Source organism: Ambystoma mexicanum, chromosome 7p (assembly GCF_040938575.1).
Source record: "Ambystoma mexicanum isolate Mex_15411 chromosome 7p, UKY_AmexF1_1, whole genome shotgun sequence".
NCBI classification, from domain to species: Eukaryota; Metazoa; Chordata; class Amphibia; order Caudata; family Ambystomatidae; genus Ambystoma; species Ambystoma mexicanum.
The window spans coordinates 740599033-740620887 of record NC_090939.1 but is presented as its reverse complement, the minus strand read 5'-3'; the positions used below and the strand labels follow the sequence as shown (position 1 = coordinate 740620887).

The window sequence follows — 21855 nt, the reverse complement described above, 5'->3', positions numbered from 1 at the left end:
GGCCACACTTATTTATTTATTTATTGCCTTTATTTATATCCTTTATTTATTATACTGTTATCCTATGTACCGCACTATGCCCTCCACTTTCCCTCTGCATTTTTCCCCTCCCACCTCCCCTGCACTTGCGCAATCTCAATGTGACCTGGCCTAGTAGGATCGCTGTCTTTGTCTTCCCTCCATTTCCCCTCCCAGGTCTCGTCGCGCCTTGAAACACTTGTGTATAGGCGCGTTATAAATGCCATATCATATCATATCATGGGTCAGGGCTTTGGCATTTCTTTGTCCTGTAGACTGTAGTGTGTGTCTATGCGGAGGCATAACTAAAAAGAACCCAAAGACATACAAAGCAATGCCAGGACTGGCATTCTTAAACCCTCCATGGGAGTATCTACCTTACTCGAGGGGCAGTTCACCCTATTGACACAATAGTCTGTTGCTAGCACAGCAGGGTTTGGTTAAACTATGCGAAAGGGCAGTTCAAGAGTCCAATTTGTTTCTACCCCAACCCCTCAATGGCAATTTCTGTTATGTTAAGTCTGTCCACTCAATGACCATTTGTGTCTAAAGCTCACCAGGGGCTATGCTATTCCTGATGCAGAAACACTCCACCTCTTCAAGGACTTTGCTCATGAATCAATGAGCCATACAAACATTGCATATCTGCACCAATAGTTGTATGAAAGGGGCTTCCCTCTACAATACGTAAATGAGTTGTCTCCACTGAAATTTAGAAATAAAACAATGCCTTGTGCAAGCATGTAGGTATGGGAACTCTTTCCGGAACAACTTATAACTGAGCATTCTGCTCACTTCTGCACTGAAACAAGCCCTGCCAGAAAGAAAATTGCAAAATAATGTACTCTGACAGGTCACTGGAGCCGTCAGTCAGCCTCCCGGGGTATGTGATGACAGCAGGTAAAGCTTTGCAATCACAGTTGACATAAGTATTCCCTGAAAAATCAACCCACCCCACTGGGCTTCATGTGTTCTACCTACATGGTCCCAAAATCCAAATCCTAACCCACATTTTCTAGAACTGGAGTTGAAATAGTACATTATATCCTCCTAGAATATTCAAGGGTTAAAGGACACACATATCTATCTAAGGGTTGTTTGTATAGCGCTGCTCGCCCAAAGGCCTCTCCAGTGGTTTTAATTTAGTCTTCTTACTTCATAGTAAAGAACATTTTAAAATGTGACTGCAATATGCCCCTAGGGTGTCAAGTCCCCCAGGGGCACTAGTGAGAGAACACTTGGTACTGTGCATCTGCAAGGATGAATGTTGTATCACCTTTCTCTCAGCTGACCAACAAGACTGACCACTGCTTACCACTAAGAAGCCCCAAGAGGAAACACTTGAAAGAAAAACATATATTGTTATGTCCTATCCCCCTGACTGATCAGGTTTCATAATGAAGGTATTCCCAGACAGATAACTACAAAAATTACTTTTTATTTTCCTTTAATCCCTTATTCAGATATACGCCCCTTCCTCCCTTTCCTCTACTTGGGTTTTCTGCCTCAGAGATAGCTATGAACATGTGGGGTCAGACCGTGATCAAGCTTTCAAATGGACCAACATAAATATAAAGCAGGATGACCACTTGTGTCAGTGTAAATTAACCCCAGGGAGGCAAGGGATACAAATTACCATTGGTGGGTTCACGCCATGATACCTTGCACCCCCACAACTAAAAGGTATGGGGGTGTCCCGGGAAGGGATAGATGGTGCCTCTAGATTGGTTGGGACCTGAGTAAATATAAAACAGGGTGACCACTTGTGTTAGTGTAAATTAACCTCAGGGAGTCAGTGATGCAAATTACTGTAGGTTTGTTCAGGCCGTGATATCTTGCACCCCCACTATCAAAATTGTTTGTACTGTTCTTGTAAGTGTATGAATGCTGATACATGTGCATAGTATTCAACGTTATGACGTGCGGTATGTCAGAGCAAAATAGTTCTGATGTAGTGGCGCACATAGGTCTGATATATGTCCTATCTAAACATAATGGAATATTCGCTGCAGGCCCAGGTGAAGATGTGTGGGGGACCATTTCAACATGATGGTTGGGGCACCCCTTGCTTAGAGCAGAAAGCAGTCTGAGGCTCCTGTGGGGTGGAGGGCATACATTATAAGGGAGATAAAGATAAGGTTAATAGCCGCCATTTATCACGAGCCAGCAGGGAGCTGAAAACACTGAATGACCGCTGAATAGTTGTGAATGATCTTTCTTCATAAGAAAGTGGCTGACGTGGAGGAAACAGTGTTGATAGTAGGTGATAATATTTCTGTTTTCCTCAAAGTGACGGCAGGACGGGTTCCAGCAGAAGCACTGCAAGCGCACACTGTAAGGCTCAGAAAGTGAGCAATATATAAAGGAATATATTGTTGTGTTTTTACACTGCTGAGTGGCAATATGGAGGCTGTTGCTGGCGCCCCCCTGAGGCTCGAGGCCCCTTACATTTGAAAAAGCTGAAAGGTCATGCCGCCGACCCTGATTCTCTGCTAATTTTATTTATTTTTATTTATTTGCATTTGTGAAGCGCACTTGCAGCCTGGAGGCATCGAGGCGCTGTTACAAGAATTTGAAAGATGTTTTGATTCACATGTTCATGGGGAAACCATAGTTCTCTTAGTTGCAAATACAGACTCAGTGAGGTACAAGTACGATCAGTGTTACAGGCATACGTAAGATAACAGTACGGCAGTTATACAGGAATGTGCCCATATATATTTACCTTTCCTACAAAGAGTTTAGTTTTAATGGCTTTGCGGAATGCTTGATGGGACTCGATCATTCTTAGATGAGTAGGGAGTGCGTTCCAATGAGTGGCGGCCAGTGCAGGAAAACTGGAGCACCCCGCGCAGGCTTTCCTGGTTATTGGTGTGAGAATCTTGTTAGAGTAGCCCACCCTTAGGGGTCTTGTGGTGGTGTGTTTGGTGATTCTCTGGGACAAGTACGGAGGTGCAAGCTCATGGAGGCATTTGTGAGTGAGGGTAAGAGTTTTAAAGACAATTCTTTCTTTGACCGGGAGCCAGTGGGCCTACCTACTCACTTCAGAGATATGGTCTTTTCTTGATGTACCTGTGGCTGCCCTGAGGGCGTTGTTTTGAATCAACTCGAGTTTGGCAAGATTTTTTGAGACGTTCCTATGAGGAGGGCATTGCAGTAGTCCAACCTTGAACCAATAATCGCCCTAGCAATGGTAAGGCAGTTCTGGTGGGATATGAAGGGTCTGGCTGCGTTAAGCACTTTTGAGTAGTAGGCTGAAGAGGAGGCAACGGCATTAACCTGTTTATCCATGGTCAGATCCGAGTCCAAGTAAACTCCAAGTGTTTTGACATAGTTCGAGACCTTGATAGGAATATTATCAATGGTGAAGGATGTATACTGCTTGTCGAGGTTGCCAGGAGTAGTGGGAGACCCTATAAGCAGAAGCTCAGTTTTTTCACTGTTAAGGCAGAGCCAGTAGTTGTCTGCCATCCAGGATTGGATAGTGGAGTAAATGGTGATGAGTGTGTTCATATCTGCATCAAAGTCACCCATAAGTGGGATGAGCACCTGCGTGTCATCCGCATAGTTTGTATATGAGATGCACAGGGAGTCAAGGATGCTGAACAGCGGCCTGGTGAAGAGGTTGTAAAGCGTGGGGGCAATACAGGAGCCCTGTGGAACACCACATTTAATGAGGTTGGGGGTGGCACAGGCGGAGTCAGAGAAGACTTTCATAGCCCTCTCTTTGAGAAAGGAGGTGATCCACTCGCATGCTTTCGGGGAGAAATGGGCCTCCATTGCTAGGTGGCGGCACAAAGTGTTGTGGTGAACCAGGTCGAAGGCTGCAGAAAGATCCAGGAGTAGAAGGAGCGCTGATTTGCCTGCGTCTCTGAGATCGTCCATCTGGTTCTTAAGGTCTAGGAGAGCTGTCTCGGTACATTGGCGTGGGCGGAAGCCAGATTGCCGCAGACCGAGGAGACGGTTCTCTTCCAGTAATTATTGGACTTGCAGGTAGGCTGCTTTGTCCAGGATTTTAATAAAAATGGGACGGTGGTGATGGGCCTATAGTTCCCGGGGACAGTAGGGTCGAGGGACGGTTTCTTCAAGAGTGGGCGCACCCATACTTCTTTAAGTCCAGTTGGAACATGGCCAGATTGGAAGGAAGCGTTAATGAATGCAGTTAGGAAGGGTGTTAGGATATGTGCCAAATCTTTTATGAGTTGGGCAGGACAGGCGTCTCCTTTGCAGTTGGAGGGTTTGATAGATTTGAGCAGGGCGATGACTTCCACCTCTGTCATATCTTTAAAGTGAAAAGGAGGGGAGGAGTTGGTCGTGGTGGGTTTAGGTGTTTCACTGTGCAGGTTGGCAATGAGATGGCATAGGGCTTTTTGATGGCCACAGATTTTGGTTTGAAGAGAGTTGAGCTTATCTAGCATGGCAGCCTGAATACTATTGCACCAGTTCTCGTCCTTAAGAAGGGTGGGAGGAGGGGTTGAGGGTTTTTCTAATTCCCTAAAGATGGCAAATATTTCTTTGGACCCTGATTTGGCGTCGTTGATTCTGGAATTGAAGGATGCAGCTTTAGCTCGGGTGATGTTTGCTTTATAGGATACGGAAACGGCTTTAAAGGCACTTCTAGTGGCTTCAGTTGGGTTGGCTTTCCATGCGGATAATGCTAGCCTTTTCTGGGACGTTGGTCAAGAAGTTATTGTGAAAACCAAGAGTTAGAGTGTTTGGTTTTTTAGCTTTTTTAAGGGTGAGAGGAGCAATGATATCGACCGCTAGGGTGTCAATTTCTTTGAAGGTGTTAGCTAAGGTTTCTGGGTTATTGGAGAAAGGCGCTTGCAGGTCAGGCACTTGAAGGAGCGGTGCTAGGTTTTTGGCCGTCAATTTTCGTGAGCTCCTTGCGAAGGTTGCTGGACAGGGGGTGATGGGCCTAGAGGGCCCTTTTTCGTATTAAGGTTGAATTGAATGTAGTGGTGGTCAGACCATGGAATGGGATTGTTGGGGATGATTTGGATGGAAGAGTTATGCTGGCTGATCCAGTCGAGAGTACGTCCTTTGGCATGAGTTGGTTCAGAGATAGATTGCGCGAAGCCCAGAGTGGAAAGGGCTTTCTTGAGGGATTTGGCATGCAAATCTTTAGGGTCATTGAGCCCTAGGTTAAGATCGCCCATGAGTATGACTTGGGATGTCTTTTTGATGTTGTCAGATAGTGATAGGATGAGGGAGTCCTGAAAATCACAGATGGGACCAGGAGGTCTTTAGACAATATGCATAGTGATGGTGCAGTTGTGGGAGCCATTGATTTTTAGTGGCAGGTAGTCACAGTTGTGATCAAGATGCCCTTCTGCCTCTCTGATATCAAAGGTATCCCGGGCAATGAGGGCCACACCTCCGCCTCTTTGCATGGCACGGTCTTTTCTGATGTCCTTGTTGCTTACTAGCAATGTATACAGCAAACATGGCTGGGAAGAACCCAGCAGCTACGCACCCGGGATATACAGCCGCAGAGTCCTGTTAACATAAAATGATAAGTTCATAACTGGTTTATAAACACACAAATCCAAACTGAGCTAAATACAACTCTTCCATTGGCCTGGATGTGGACGTTTGGCAGTAGATTGTGTTGCTGCAGAGCTTGCTTGGTGCCCCCATCTTTCCTCCAAGACTAGCTTGCAGAGTTTAAGTAAAAGGTATTACATGCAGACGTAATGTTCTAGTTCCTGCACACTGTTTGTTTTGAAGGGATATTCCTAGCACCTTTGCTCCCAACGTTTGGTCCAACTCTTAGAGGCTCAATATCCTTGCATAACAGGACATAGCCGAGTGTGGGGCAGTATTATGGAGGGCTCAAGCAACTTCAGTGGCTGGACGCAACAGGGGAGAACTTGTAATGTTGGTTCTACCACAGTTAATGGCTGGTGAGACTATGGGCCTCATTACAAGTTTGCCAGTCCGGAAACAATGCTACCGGTAAGCCTGCCAGTACCGTGGTTTTCGGACCAGCAAACTACGAGTGGGTCACCAGCTCGCAGACCTTCACGGATGCAGCGGCACTGTTGCACACAGTGCCAGTGCATCCATCCTGCCCATTTTCCGGTGACCTGCCTTAGGGACCGCCAGGGCCGTAATGCCCCGGTAAGTCCCCATTGCCGGGCACTGGAACAAAAAGGACTCTGGCGGCAGCCGTGCCGTTTTTACCGGCACGGCTACCGCCAGACTCATAATGAGGCCCTATGTCTGCCTGTCAAATCAAATGATACGAGACTGGGGGAGGGCCAGTGCAGCAATAATGCAATTCTATGTGACAGTATTGGGGCCACTAGCAGAGGAGCACCAGGGTAAACTAATTTGTCCCTATACTTATTAAAACTGTCCTATTGTGAGGGTGTAAAAGTAATCACTTATGAGCACTCCAATTTTTGCAGTTGAAGTCAGTGGGCCTCATTACGAGTGTGCAAGTCCGGTAACAACGGTACCGGTAAGCGTACCTGCATTGTTGTTACCGGACCGGCACATTACGAGTCTGTGGGCGGGTGCAATCCGGCCCGCCAGGGTCAGACCTGGCGGGCAGAAAGGCACCCACCTGCAGACTTTCACGGAAGCCGGTGCTTCCGCCATCCCCATTGAGTCCTATGGGACTCAAATGGGAATGGGGATTTACCATTTACTGGCGCCTGACTTCCCGGAACACTGGGGTCGTAATTCCCTGGTGTTTATGGCAAGCAAGGTGCCGGTAAATTTTGCAAATCCAGCGGGTAGCACGGCAGGGTTACCGGCAGACTTGTAATGAGGCCCAGTGTGAGATTACATTATTTGCCCAGGATCTCACACTTTCGCTAAACAGCGAAGCAGGGATTTTAAACCACTGTGCAATTTGGGCACGGCCACCTTCTTCCGCGCTTTACTTGGAACAAATATTTAAGTTTTGGGTGTCAAGACCTACAATAATACTGTCCTATAGAGTTTAATTGTAAAATCCACAAATTGCATAGTAAAGCATCATGACAACCTGTAAATCCTTATAGTAGCATGTTAGGCCAAAATAATATCAGCGTACCTTTATTTTCCACATCCTGAATGGAAAACTATAAGATGCCAAAGGCAAAATATCCATTTACCCACTTTATTTTCAGCGCTTTCAGACACACAATAAAAGAGGCGTAAAAAACTCACTTAGGTTTGGAGATTTGTCACAAACCTCCAGTGTATTGTTATGTATGGTTTTGAGAACATTCAACTAAGGACACGAAAGCACACTTTATACGTTTTGGGATATAAAGCTATTAGACGTTATGGGTGTGAAAACATTTTAAAATGGTGCTTTATTGTATTGCTCGCTTTAAATGTCACAGATTTGCACGGTGACTGGGGCCTTTCAGTTGGAAAGTCACCATCATGCATAAGAAAGCCTCTGCTGCTTATGATACAAGAAACGTGTTGTGGGGTTTATTACGCAGCCTGTGTGTCTGGGGGGGGCTGTGACACTGGGAAACGGGTAGTGCTTGATGAGTTAAACTGTTCGTGAGCTAACATTTCGTTGTGCTCTTGGTTTGTGTGATATACTGCATCCCCTACAGATGACAGGAATGGGCAGGGGCAGAGCTACAAAGACATCACTGGCCAATCCCAGGAACGGAGCTGTCAGAGGGCGGGCTATGCAGCTGTATTTTCTCATTTTTTATTTTGATGCTGTTTGTATGGATGCAGCCATCTGTGGGTGGGCGGGGCAATCAAAGTGAGCGTGGCTCCGAAGATTGCCGAACACTGCCTCCCTCAAGCAACCATGGGACGCAGGATAGCATACAAGACCGGCACTGCCAGTGAGGCTTACACAACCCCCACAGTGTGCTTGTCTGCACTGCTCTTTCCATGCCGCTCACCGTATGGGTTACTCTCCGCATCATAATCAGCTACTCAGGCCGCCTCACCAGCTGACCGTCACCTCTGTCCCCTCTTGGCTCCCAGGCCTCTGAACTGAGCCCTCGCCGAGGGTCTTTACAAGCAGCCATTGTTAACAGCAACTGTGGTCACCGGGCAGCTCCATGGTCCTAATCTTACACAATCCCCAACTGCACACCGGTTTCTTTCACATCCACCTACTCATGCTTTGTTCTGAAAAGCCTCAGCCAGGTCCCAGCCACCGTCATCTTTTTGTCGTTTTGCCATTCCGACATCTTTTCCTCTCGTCTATAAATCGGCAAGCAGCACCCCTCCAGCATTCAGTTTTCACACACTTGTGACAGCTGATAATGTGTTATGGAAGATTAACACACGCTGGGGCCAATATTGCAGGTCTGGATCGTCAGTAACTCCAAAGAAAGGCTTCCTTACAACACGGCTGTCAAGCCCCGCCCCGCCCCGCCCATGTTGCTGTATTTCATGAGGAGACAGAATTCAAAGGTGTCATTGCAAGTGCAAGGAGGTCTGTTCGAAGCTAGACCTTTGGAGAACAATTCTGATTATTAGCCTGTACACCGTAGAAAATACATGTGTTGAATTTAAGTTGCATTGTTTAAAGAATACCTTATTAGGAAATGCATTCTCAAAGGTGGGGGGGGGGTGCTCATTAACCGGAGGGCCTCTTCATAGGGCCTTTTGGACATTCACAGGTTATACATTAGAGATAGACAAGTCAATTCTTGTGCGAGTGTTCTTCTCTCCCCACATGGGAACCTGAATTCAGGGCTGGAAATTAAGAAGCGAGTTTGTCAGTGATTTCACTTGGACAACTAATAAGCATTGTCCCATCATTTGTAGAGCATGTTTCTGCATGACTGAAAGGCCTATTCACACGTATTGTAATGACAAAGTGTATGCCAATTCAAATCACCATATTTGGCCATGTACATAAGGTAATTTTCTGCTGGTACAGTTCTATGAATTTTAAGAGATGTGATTGCTGCAGGAAGACAACACAGCTCTAACCATTGCTGACATGGCTTGTTTGTAGATTCCAATATGAATTTGGTTTTAGTGTAACAAAGGTACTGTTGTTCCCAAATGTAGAATGTTACGGTCTCTCATGGAAGTAAGCCACTAAATGCATCCCACAGGTACATCCTTCTTGTGATTATTGAAAGAAATATATACACATAGGAAGTAAACGGGGCATTATTTGAAGTGCCTCTTCACTTTAAATTGAGTCAGTGCCCATGTCTCACATTAGGTACTGTCCATTACATGAGTCAACACCTAGTCCCTTGTTTTATAGGTGTAATATTTCTCCATACAACTGAAACATATGCACCACACTTGAAGCAGAGAAGCTGATCAGCATCTCATGCTCTAGTTGATTATTTTGGTGTTCTGTTCATGGTGACATATCGTCCGAAATTGCCCATTTGATGCACACAGATGACATTTTTCCTTTCAACACAGAAAAACCTTCCAGCAAAATGTAGTATCTCTGTGCATTTCACAACCTATGGCTCCAACTAGCTAGCCACAAACATCTATTGTCTCAACTGTTCATATCCTTCCACAACCAATTTAGTTTTATTGTGGTAAAATATAACGAACACATGCACAAGTTTTGCAACTTCCTGAGGTTTAAACCCAAAATGTCAAGAGTCGTTTCATTGGATTTAATACTTTTTCCCCTAAGTGCTCCTCCCATTTCAAAATCATATCTTTCTTCAAAAGTGAATCTACAGATTGTAAAGCCTCATATTATAGAAACAAAAAGACCAATTCATCATTATAGCCACCCACTACCTTCTCTCTAGATACTTTACTTTTATGTCCTTTTCCCATCTCCTTTGAAAATAAAACTCCCAGCAATGACAAACCGAGTTGAACGACACTTACCTACTCGTCGATCGGAAACCATGAATGATAGTCTAGGAATATTCCCAGAGACTCTTTTTAGAAAGGGGATGTCAAATGAAGCAATCCTAGATATTAATTATTCGTAGGGTGACTTCGGGATGAAGGAAATCCAGAGTAATAGTATTCCCTGGGAAATTGTACTGAATGATTTGCCCTTCTTTGTGAGTATAATGAGAACCCTTCTTCCTCAAAGGCCTACCTCCAAATGCAAAAGGAATCAAAGTACAGCACACTAGCAGCCCTAGCATCAAACTCAAGTTCTCAATGTGACCCCCTGATGGATAAACTGGGCTTCTAAATTTAGCAAGAAGCAGACAATAACTAGAAACATGTTCAATGTCTTTTGAAAATAATTCAGTTGTTGGAAAGGCATGTCCCACTCTCAGAACAAAAGCAAAAAGCAAAAAAGTGTATATAATCCATGGAATCGCAGCCCACTAGAAAACACAGCCGATTTCAAAGAAACGGGATTAAAATGGCCAGATGGCTTCACGCTGTCATGGACTCTTAACGAGTCGCAGTTTAGGGATGGCATAAATAACACCTTCCTAGACACTGTGATGAAGTCCTATGTTTGGGGTTATTAGATGTGGGAGGGAGAGAATGTGGGCAGGGTGCGGCCAACCACTACCTGATCTAGGGGCCAGAGAAGGTAACCTGTGGTGCTCATCCTATACTGCCCTTCCCTATTGTTCCATTACCAAACCACCTTTAAGGCGGACAATGACTACTGAGACTAGAACTAGGAGCACTATGAAATCTAAAATGGAGGGTGACCCTCTTGTGGTTATGGTCCACTGTGCTGCACCTTGGAATTCAGATCAACCAGAGACAACAGTGAAGAACAATTCCTGTGCTCTGCTTTGCAGTGCTGAGTACGGTATGGCATTTGTGGGCTCCTGGAATTGGGCCCTTGCCAGTGCCTAAACTGAATTCTTGGAGGCAGCTGTGGGTGGATAAGAATTGATTGAGAGTGAGGGTTTCTGGGGGGAGGCAGGTGAAAATGCACGAGATAAGGAAGGAAGGAGAAAGTGGAAGAAGGGGAAGGAGCTGAAGAGGGGAATGGAAAGTGCAGAAGGCGGAAAGAAGAGATTTGCAGAGATGAGCCTGCAATGAAAAGGAAAGGAAAGGGAGATAGGGAGCAGAGGACAAGGAAAGTTGCATGACCTGAAGAGAGGAGATTGGAAAGATCTGGAGAGGGAGATAAATCAGAAGTGGAGGCAGACTGTGTTAAGCCCTAAGAAGGGAAAAGGAGGAGAAAGACAGTTGGAAAGAAGGGAGTGTAAAGCAAGAAGAAACAAAATAAACCGCAAAGGAGATGGAAATGCCAGAATAGACCCCAGAAAGGAAGAAGACTGAGGAGAGGAAGAAGCAGAAAGAGGTAGGGAAGGAAAATGAGCAAAGGGGGAAAGTGAAGAGGGCCCGATGTTTACAGGCCATCGATGAGGAAAGAAGAGATAAACGGAAAGGGGATACAGAAAACAGATAAGAAAAGGATGTATTCAGTGGAAGAGGAACCTAATCGCCAATTGCTGGCAACGACTGTGGCAGAGTTTGAAGTCTGTGCCCCAGGACTCTCACCAGAAGTTCCCTTCTAAGCCCATCAAGATCTGGCAAATACTTACACAGGCCTGGTACTGTGCGAAGCATTCGGACCCAAACTACCATAGAGAAAGCATCAACCAAGAAACCTGCACAGGGGACACTCACAATTGCACACACTAAGTGACTTTCATTTGATTAACAGGAGGCAGTCCCTAGGGACATGATGGACAGTACAGTCCTCATGCAAACTGGAACAGCTCTTTTTAATTATTTAAACACCCCTTATTCATTTACCAAGTTCATTCTGAGCATATGGCTCTCATGTGTGTTGTAAAATAAACTCATTTGCACCCTTGTTTGCAAGTCTTGATTGGCCTGTTGATTCCTTTGGCTGTCACAATACTCATACCTGATAACTAGGTTTAGGGCTTGGCATTAAAGTGATTGCCTTCAGAGGAAGGAATGTCATGATAGGCCACCTTAAGTAATGCAACACCTTTCTACCAGAATATTAATCCAGCCCCTTCCAGCATACAACACTACTTTTTAAGCAAATTACAGACACAATTTACTGTATTTCGGCAACACGAGTTCCTTCTGCAAACACATGTTGCCACCAGTATTAGTTGTTTTGCTAATATAGACATATGAATTTTTTTTTAACTCGAAACAGACTGGCTAGCAAAGCGTGAGATTCAAATTTTCTGCAAAATCTCAATAGAACTGGTATATATATACTTGGCAAACTGCAATGCAAAAACACATCACTTAAATGTGTACACAATTGCAGAGACTACCCAAACCTCCTAAAATGCAAACACTCACAAAATAACGATAAAGGTATTCTCTGAAAAATCAATATGTGAAAAAATTGTTATCTTTGCCTACCATCAGCTGCTAAAAATACTTTTTCAGCAGTAGGTAGTCTTTAGCCTGCATTTATTCCATCTTCTACAAAAATGGAACCATTCACATTTATCTCACCTAATATATGACAAAACAACAGTGATTACCTTATGTCTGCATTTAAGTACCACTCCATAGGCTCCTAAAAAAACAAGATAAACAAAAGGAAATTAATTGCATATCTGAAAAATATGGAATCAGTCACCTGTATAAGTTCATAGGCTGTTGTCTAAAAGTTTTAGTGGCTTCAACTTTTCATTTAAATATTAATGCTCTGGGTTATGTCACTTCTAATGAATACAGCACTTTATGGCAGAAGATTCATGTAGTACAGGTCAAAGCTGTATACGTTGAAAGCAATAATCAAAGCCTGCAAGGTCTCGAAGAGTATTTATACAGTAAAAGCACGTAGAAATGAATACCTGCCATATAGCAATAGCACAAAGGTTGAAACAGCAAAAACTAGAACCCCTTAGATTACTCATTTCTATAACTCCTAAAACAAAAAAGGTACTAAATGTTTACTCCTACAATCTAGGCAGTCTAAATCCCTTTACATATGTACTAGAACAACTTTGGCAAATGTCAGAAGGACATTGTCATATTCTAGAAACTGGACGGAATTTTGACTATGAAAATAAATGCTAATCCTCGAAACATCAAGCACAAACTCAAAAAACTCAGCCTGTAATAAAAATAAATCTTTAAGAGACAGCAAGTAGCAACTATGAATCATGGAGGCCCATTTCATATAGACCTTATCACAATGTAAATAATCCTCTCCTGTAAACTAATCATTGGTGCTTTCAACCTTATTTGATGGTCACATGCATGCTGTGTGGCGAAGTCACATTGTTTGCACAACTTGAGGGGGCCAGGTTGATTGCCCAGAAAGCTTCTTTCAGCTGCGATAGCTCCCCTATCATTATTTTAGGTCTGAAAAACACAATTGAGGGAATGGCTTTGATTCCCTTTTTCTTGGGGAACCCTACCCCCCCCCTGTCTTGCCAGTGCAGGGATCAACCATATCAGCTCTTCCAGACAAGCAGATTCACATTCCAAGCTCTTCGCCATCTGCAAAACCAGCAAGGTAGAGCAGAAAAGTTGCTAAGTACAACTCACATAAAGCCCAGTGTTCTGTGAGACTGATTCTAGATCTCCCAAAATAGGTCAAGCAAGTAGAAGCCCCCAAAAGTTATTCTCCATGATATTATCTAAAGTCAGACACTAGGAGACGTTTAGGCAGGACCCTGGTGGTAAATTAAAAGGCAACCATGGGGCGTGGCCAGCAGCCGGAGCTTGAGCACGTAGCTCTCTGTAGCCCGTGGGCCACCAGTCAAGATCCTGATCAAATTCTGCTTTTGGGTGGCGAAACCGTGCCCGGACCAAGCCTCGGCTGGGGGAATCATGGAGAATCAGTCTGTGAAACTTCGGGAGTGAAATATGCTGATCTGAGACCCTGGCGCAGAGAAAATACAACTGACAAGGCTCAGGAAACCAAGATGGCCACCAAAGCCAGTTGCAGGCCCCCGATCTGCGAATGACGTACCCCGGCAGGGGGAGAGGGTAATCAAGACGTATCAGGCACAGAAGGCGGAGCGACAAGCCTCAGTTATGGAGTGAAGCGATACTAGGGTCCCGGAGGACAGAAATGTCAAACACCGGAGGGGTGAGTAAGCAAAACCAGGCTGGGAGACAGTGGAAGAGTGAGGTGTCGACTGGCGGGGAATGGAGAAACAGAGGCCTGAAGCACCTTTGGCAGCAGAAGTCCCTAACCCACCAGAAGAGGGGGTGAATTGCAGTGGAATCTATACTGGAATGGAGTAGCCAGATGGAGTCGCAGCATTGTGGAGGAGAGTGGGGGTGATACGCATGGCGGCACATCAATCTAGATGAGCAGCAGAGAGCTATACCTACGGTGAGACTTCCCCTTGCGCCATAGTGAGCACCAAAGACCCCTTACCCCACAAGAAGATGATAAAGGTCACCGAGCCCAGGGAGGTGGGCATTGGGCACAACAAATCGGTGGGTAGCCCGTATTAGAGGCCTAAGACTTGGCAAAAGAGGGACCTGGTTTTTGGCCCCGGTAATCGCTTACTAAAGCCCTGGGGACAAGAGCATACCACGAGAAGTGGCACAGTGGTACGAAACCCCGGTGCCCAGGGTCCTGGCCAGTGGAGTGAACCATTTACTTTATTCACTGCGGCGGCTGGTGTGACAGGGGAGCAGTGGTGGTAGTGATCACCACGGGGTAGAGAAGCTTGGAAGGACTGGTGAACAGCTGAGGGATCCCTGTGCCCCCCCCCACAACTTGGAGCCCCAACTGTGGTGCTGAGGGATCTCCCCGACTAGGCCCCCTGAAAGAGGTGTGCATGATTTAAGGGGTGCTAATCCCTTACCCCCAAGAACCAGGGAGAGCAAAGTGATACTGCACAGCGAGGACCTATCAGACAGGAATATAATTTATATCTGGTCGGACACTGGGGAGAGACATTGGTCAAGTGAGGAGATACAACCCAGAAGCCCTAGCGGAGGAGAGGGTCCCCCCCCGATCAGGTACTACATAGGTGAAAGGGGAACACTGAGTGAACAGAGACACATGCTCAGGGCTGAACTGCCCACTAATTGCGGCAATGGTAAAAGGACAGCTAAAGATGTACAAGTATACAAACCCGAAAAGCAAACATCAGAAGAATGAGGAGACAGGTCGGGAAATGGAGGGCGCTCTGGAGGGGTGACCCTGGATGCCCTGATGGAAGCAATTCAAGCCACAAGAACCTCCCTTGAAGGGAGTATCAAGGAAGTAGGGGTAGATGTATCCCGGGTGAGGGCGGATCTCCAGAAAGTGTGTGAGAGGGTCACGGAAGTGGACCAGAGAGTGAGTACCGCAGAGGACAATCTGCAACTTCTCAAGAATCAGGTGGCAGGCTTGGTAGGGGTGACCAGGACACTGGAATCCAGAGTGGAGGATGCAGAGGGGTGGTTTGGATGGTGCAACATCCAGCTGGTGGGAGTCCCAGAGAGGGAGGAGGGGCCTAGTGTGAACTCTTTGTGGGACATCTCATCTTGGACACTTTGGAGTGAATGGATTGTCGAAACCTTTCACAGTAGAATGCGCACACAGTGCCGGGCAGAGCCCCACCCCCTGGGGGACGGCAAGCGTCATAGTGGTGAAAATCTTGAACTTCAGGGACAGATATGCCATCCTGCAGGAGTCCTGTAGGGTGGGCTACTATGAACACGAAGTTACACATCTTCTCGGACTTCACATTGGGGGTGCAACGTCAATGGAATGCCTATGACGTAGTGAGGCCACGCCTCAGGAAGCCTAATATTAAATACACAAGTGTTTTTTCCCAGCTAAATTTAAGGTTATAGCGGGTGGAAAATCATGTTTTTTTTTGCATTACTGCGTAGGTGTGGACTTGGTTGGACACAAAGTCACAGGGGTTGAGTGCTCGAGGGGAGGGGATGAAGGAGGCACAACGGTCAGGTAACTGAGGAGGTAGAGGGGATGGCTGGGGATAAAGATTGGTAGGAGAGGGCCTGCAATGAGGTGAGGCACCAGTTCAAAGCAGAGGGATGGGAAAGCAAGACATGCTTTCAATGACGGTTGGGACGGAGGCGACAGGGGGAACCCCTGGACCAATGGCCGTTCTTCCACGGGGGAGTTTGGGGGGTGGAGGGAAGAGTTCAAAAGTCAAGAGTTATGGGAAGAGGGGATTTGGACCTTGGTTGGAGAAGGTCGGTGTGAGGGAAGGGGGTATCTGGCGTGGTGGGAGTTAAGGGGTCAGGAGGAGTTGGGGGACAGTTTGAGAGGTTGAGAGAATCAGGCGGGAGATCAAAGGGTGACAGTGGGAGGGATGACAGAGATTGGGGGAAGATGGGGTAACAGTTGGGAAGAGGGTTTGGGGGAGTTTGGTGTGCAAACAAGTTGGGCATGGTTGCCTAGTTGGTTAAGTTCAAAGTGAGGTTGGTAGAACAGACTGGAATGGTATACAAGGAGCAGTGGGGTGATGAGGTGGAGAGGAATGTATGGCGAGGTAGGGACAATCTTATCCAGAATAGGGCATGATTGCTTGAGAATTGGAACTTGGAATGTCCGAGGTCTACATAAAAAAAAAAGTTGAAATGTCAATGGGTAGGAGGTTTCCTGAAACAGCATGGGATACAGATAGCTCTGATACAAGAGACCCGTATGGTATGCAAAGACTTGGATTTACTCAGGAGATGGTGGGGTGGGACAGTGGTTGGAACATCTTATTGTCTAAATACACAAGAGGGGTGTTGATTTGAGTAGCGGTGGGGGTGCCCTTACAAGTAGGCAAGGTGGTAACTGATGGGGCCAGAAGAATGGTGGTACTTCAGAGTGTATTGGAAGGCAGAGATATCTGCGTGGTCAATTCTTATGCTCCTAATGTTGATGACAAGTAATACTTCCCATCAGTGATGCAATTGTTGGAAGGGTGTTGTGAGGGGTTATAGATATGGGGAGGGGATTTTTTTTTACTTCGTTTTTATTACATTTTTGTAAACAGGAACATCCACCATAATATCAGAACATTTATACCATAACATGGATTCCATTCTCAACCCCCCCCCTCCTACCATCACTCCCCTCCCTCTTATGTAAACGTGCAAGGCGAGTAACAACAAAAGAGGTGCAAGGGTGCCAACTATAAGGTGCCTAGGACTCTCACCGTAAACCCATCCCTGAGATGTCAATCATACTATGGACCCACGTTCTTCAATGCACTTGTCCAGAACTGTCACAAGAATATCAGCTTGATCTGCTACTACCCCACTTCATAATGAACATTCCTCAGTCGGCGTGGAAGGCCTCAAGTCATTATTTACTATTGCAGTGAGCTTCTCCATAATGAAAATATCCCATAGTTTACTGATCCAGTCCGCTTTCGAGGGGGCAGAGATGCTCTTCCATATCTGGGCTATTGCCACCCTCCCAGCTTTCAGCATGGCCTCCCACATTCTGAAGAGTCCGGGTTCCTCCATGCCCTCCCCCAAGACACCCAGCCGCATTTGCATAGGGTCAAGGTCTAGAGCCACTCCTGTGACCTCCTTCCCCCAGCTAAGGACTTCCGCCCAGAACACTTGGAGAACATTTTCGACAGCCTCTGCAGGGATCGGTGCCAACCATGCAAAATGTTAAAAGTAACTCTCCATTGTGGCTGTAAAAAGATTGCCATGGAACATGATCTCATAATTTCTCTCCAGGTGTCCACCTCAGGGATGTCCCTGCCTATTTATGAGGCCCAATTTTGTTTGAAGTTTTGTCTCCCTAAAAGGTCCGCTGTCACTATTGCCCTGTACATCTTGGAAATAATTCCCTTCCTGGTAGTGGCCTCGTTGATGACACTCTCAAAGCCTGTCAGCAGGCGGGATAGGCTGGGGAGGACTCTGGGATTTGCACAGGTACCCTTCAGTCTCAGATAGTCAAATACACTAAAAACATCTACCCCCAGCATTTCTCCCAGCATCTCAGACTTTAAATTGTCCCTCTTGGAAGCATTGTCCCAGCCTCTCCAGGCCCCATCTGACCACGTTTGAGCATGTTTGAATCCCTTTTTTCCCAGGTCCATGGGCGTTCCCCACAGTGAGCTCAGTGGCAAGGGCTAGGAGGAAAGTTGCACATTGGGGCTATTTATTTCCCACAGGAACCACAATACACCCAATACTGGATAGTTCCTGACCTTTGCGTGTAGTGATTTGCAGTGGGGCCCTATAAGATCTCTAACTTTCTTACGGCGGGAGTAGGAATCCTTCAAGTCTGTCCAATACGTGCCCATATCGTCCCTCATGTGCTCCAGCAGGATACCTAGTTGGGCAGCCTTATAATAAAGAAAGAAGACCGAGAGGCTGAATCCTCTGAAGTCTTTGGTGAGGGTTAGAGTAGTTCTTTTAACTCTGGGACGTTTCCCTTGCCAAATTAATCTGGATATCATGCAGTTGAGCTTTCCAAAGATGGAATCTGGGAGCAGAGAGGGTATAGCTGTGAATAGGTATAGAAAACATGGGAGGACAGTCATTTTGATTGATGTCATTCTACCGTACCAGTACCATGAGAGAGTCTGGAGTGTCAGCCGGCGAGATCAGAACAGAGTTTGTGCAATGCTTGCGAATAGTTGATGTCAATCAACTGGTCTATGTCTCTGGGCACTCAAATCGCCAAATGGACGATTTCATTAGGATCGGCTCTCATCCTTCTCATGGATCGATCATGGTGGTATCATCCGTGCATAATGGCCTGACACTGGACTTGGATGTGTTGATTTTCAGGCCAGAGAAGACCCTGAAGGAGGCTATGAGGTCCAGGAGTCTTGGGAGGGAGCGAGAGATGTTAGTTCGATAACATAAGATGTCGTCTGCAAAGAGGGACAATTTTAATTCGACGTCACCGTCTTTTATTCCTGACACTTCAGCGTTGGTTCTGATTGCTATTGCTAGAGGTTCCATCGTAATAGCCTACAGAAGTGGAGAGATGGGGCAGCCCTGCCTGGTACCTCTGGATAAGTGGAAAGGGCTAGAGACGGCCTCATTGACTGGTACTTTGGCCGTCTGATCTCTATATAGTGCCGTGATTTATCTCCAAAAGTTGGAAATCAATCCCATTCTTTCTAAACCATTCCCCATATATGTCCATTCCACTCAGTCAAAAGCCTTTTCCAAGTCAATGGAAACCAGGTACCCATCCAGTTTCTGCTCTTGCGCAGTGTGCATTAGATCAATAGTTTTTCTGATGTTATCAGCTCCCTGCCACCCAGAAATAAACCCTACTTGGTTGCCGTGGTATGAGCATCTCTAACCTATAACCTAGCACTTGCCCAAAGATCTTCACGTCCGTATTTAATAGTGTCCAGGGATACACCCGGCATGGATAGAGTGTCCAGAAATGTATCTATCAGCATTCCATCTCCCTTCAATTGACTCATATAGAGGGGTTCTTAATATTTGCGAAATTCATCAACTAAGTTATTGTCTTCATATACCTTCTCAGCCCATGCTTGTTGTATCGACCCCACCCTCCTAGCGTTTCTTTGCTCACGCAGTCTCCATGGAAGTATCTTGTCTGCACGCTCCCAATTTTTCCATGTACTTTTGTTTGAGGAATGCTAGCTTTCGCTCAGTCTGGTGTACCACCAAGGCACTCAACTGCCTTTTGTAGTTCTGCACTTTTGCAAGTTTTATCAGCGAGACTTGGGTATTCAGGGTCCCCTCGGGGTTTAAGGCGTCTATTTTTCCCCTTACGTCAGACTCCATCTTTTCTCTCTACCTTTTTTCCCAACCCCCAACTGCATCAACTCCCGTCGTGTTGAGGCCTTAAATGCTTCCCACATATTCGGTAGTCCCACCTCCCAGTTATCATTGAACTGGAAGAAGTGTTCTATTGATTTTAACAGTCCCTGGGCTGCTCCTTTATCTTTCAATAGCAGATCATTGCATATCCATCTACCCTTCCGGGTCTCTCCAGTCCTACCTCCCAACTCAACTCTGACTAGGTCGTGGTCTGACCATGGAATGGGCTCAGTGGTGGTTCTCGATGCGCTATTTTTCAGCTAGGTGTCCAGGTGGACAAAGTCTATCTGTGAGTATGTATAATGGACTATGGAGTAAAATGTGTAGGCCCCCCTTCACATATGAGCAAGTCTGCTAACCCGAGCTCACTATTGATTTGGTTAAAGCGCTGAGATTTGCTTAGCTGGGCATGGGAGACCACAGCTATGTTAGCTCTTTTCCTGAAAGTAGAAGAAGTCAGAGGATCCAAAGTTAGGAGCCCTCCCGCCCCCTTCACACTATATAATGTTGTCAATAAAGACATTTAATAGTCTTGCATGTGCTATCACATGTCAAGCACATTCAATTGAAGTTCATAATAGTTTCGATTAAGAAAAAGTAGAATTTATTTCATTCAAGGAGGCAGGGCAACTATTACAATAGTTGCACTAAATTATAGGACAGTTATTAATGAATATATAAAAAAGAAAGCAACAACAAAAGAATAATATCCATAGGTTAACATATGCTTGGCTGACGCGTTTCGAGGTACTTTCCTCTTCTTCTAGAGCCTAATAGCACTAGGACACAAAATAGTTGAGAAAGGGTAAGAGACAAGGGAGAAAAGAAAAGAGGGAGGGAGGGGGAGAGAGAGAATAACTGATGAAATTTACATTTTGCATAGTCAAGTATGGCAAACATTATAAAGCGTATGCTCAGTAAGTGTTAACCACCAGTGGTTGTTAAATAGTAACAATGCATAGTGTTTGAGTACTTGTTATTCGACATACTGTGTATTCAAAACAAAATTCATAGTGATGCCCAGCTTCATGCTGTTGCTGGAAGTTGCAATGTTATAAGGGGACCCAGTGAGCACCAATTTGAAAGAACATTAATCGAAGGGTTAATAAAGATCTAACTAGATTGATGCGTAATCTTAAGTGATCGATCAATCAAAAAAGCTAGAGGCCATGATGAATGAGAGGGTCTGGATATCTAGTTAATGGTGATGACAGGCCGGTGATAATTCATAAAATATGGGTTCCATCACTCACAAGTCACTGGAGTACAACAACGGTGTCCTCCTCCGGTTGTCAAGTAAAGAAATCCTTCAGAACCAAAGGATTGTAGTTTCAGTATGTTCAACTGTGTTAGGAAAACCTAACTACATCTGTGGAAATATAGGTAAAGGGAAGCTTACATTTTATCCAGTAAATGATGTGTACACAAAATATTTTTTATACGAGATGCCAGTTCAACTAAAATTAAGAAATGAAACTCACTCGTGTACATCACCCCACGGGTACTCGAATGTGGAAAGATAACGTTGCTGAGAATGGTTTTGGGCGATGTTCATATAAATCCGTACCAGTCGTATTCTAATAGCAAAGCATAACAAATGTACGTCTTAGCCTCGCAATCGGGCAAATGGAAATATGGAGAGAATAATGTCTATATGTTCATAACGGTACCTGATATAAGTTGATTCAGACTCAGCGAGGGTAGTGGCACAGAACGTGCTGGTTGTTGCATGTACGATTACGGAAGGCTTCTTAATGTAGTTAAAATGCAGATCGCATTCTCACGTGTAGCTAAATCACTTCCTTGCCGTAATCCTTCATAGCTTTCTATAAGGAAGAACGGGGAAACGGGAGAACGAGGGATTTCAGATGCTATGCCGGTCACGAAATGCAAGTTTCTAAAAATTACATGTAAGCGGGACATCTACGTGTCTCAAAGCGGCGTACGCTGTGCCTGATGCAGCTTGAACTGTAGCTAGCGTGGCGGTTGCCACAGTGATTCTGCTCGGTCTATCCCGAGGTGATGGTGGCCATGTTGGATTGGAAAAGTAAGTGGCTGAAGAGGTCATGGATACTAACAACGGACTAAATGTTATGGATTAGTATAATGGGTTCTATATTGAAGGAGGAACTCTAAAGTAAATGGTGATATATTATATGAACATCAGATTAATGTTCTTGATTGGTGTGGAGAGGGTGCCCTTTTACAATAGACCGTAATTACACATCTTATGGTTCTACTACGCCAATCATCTCA

The 21855-nt window shown here is 45.5% G+C and overlaps 1 protein-coding gene across 11 annotated transcripts in view; it reads right to left on the bottom strand.

Moving 5' to 3' along the window:
* The window catches only part of CDKL5 (cyclin dependent kinase like 5), a 2489742-nt gene that overhangs the window by 1427792 nt on the left and 1040095 nt on the right, over positions 1–21855 (bottom strand). For all 11 annotated transcript variants that reach the window (XM_069636841.1, XM_069636839.1, XM_069636845.1 and 8 more), the window contains one exon: positions 12393–12427. In XM_069636841.1, coding sequence (XP_069492942.1) covers positions 12393–12427 — 35 coding nt within the window. The remainder of the gene's footprint in view (positions 1–12392; positions 12428–21855) is intronic.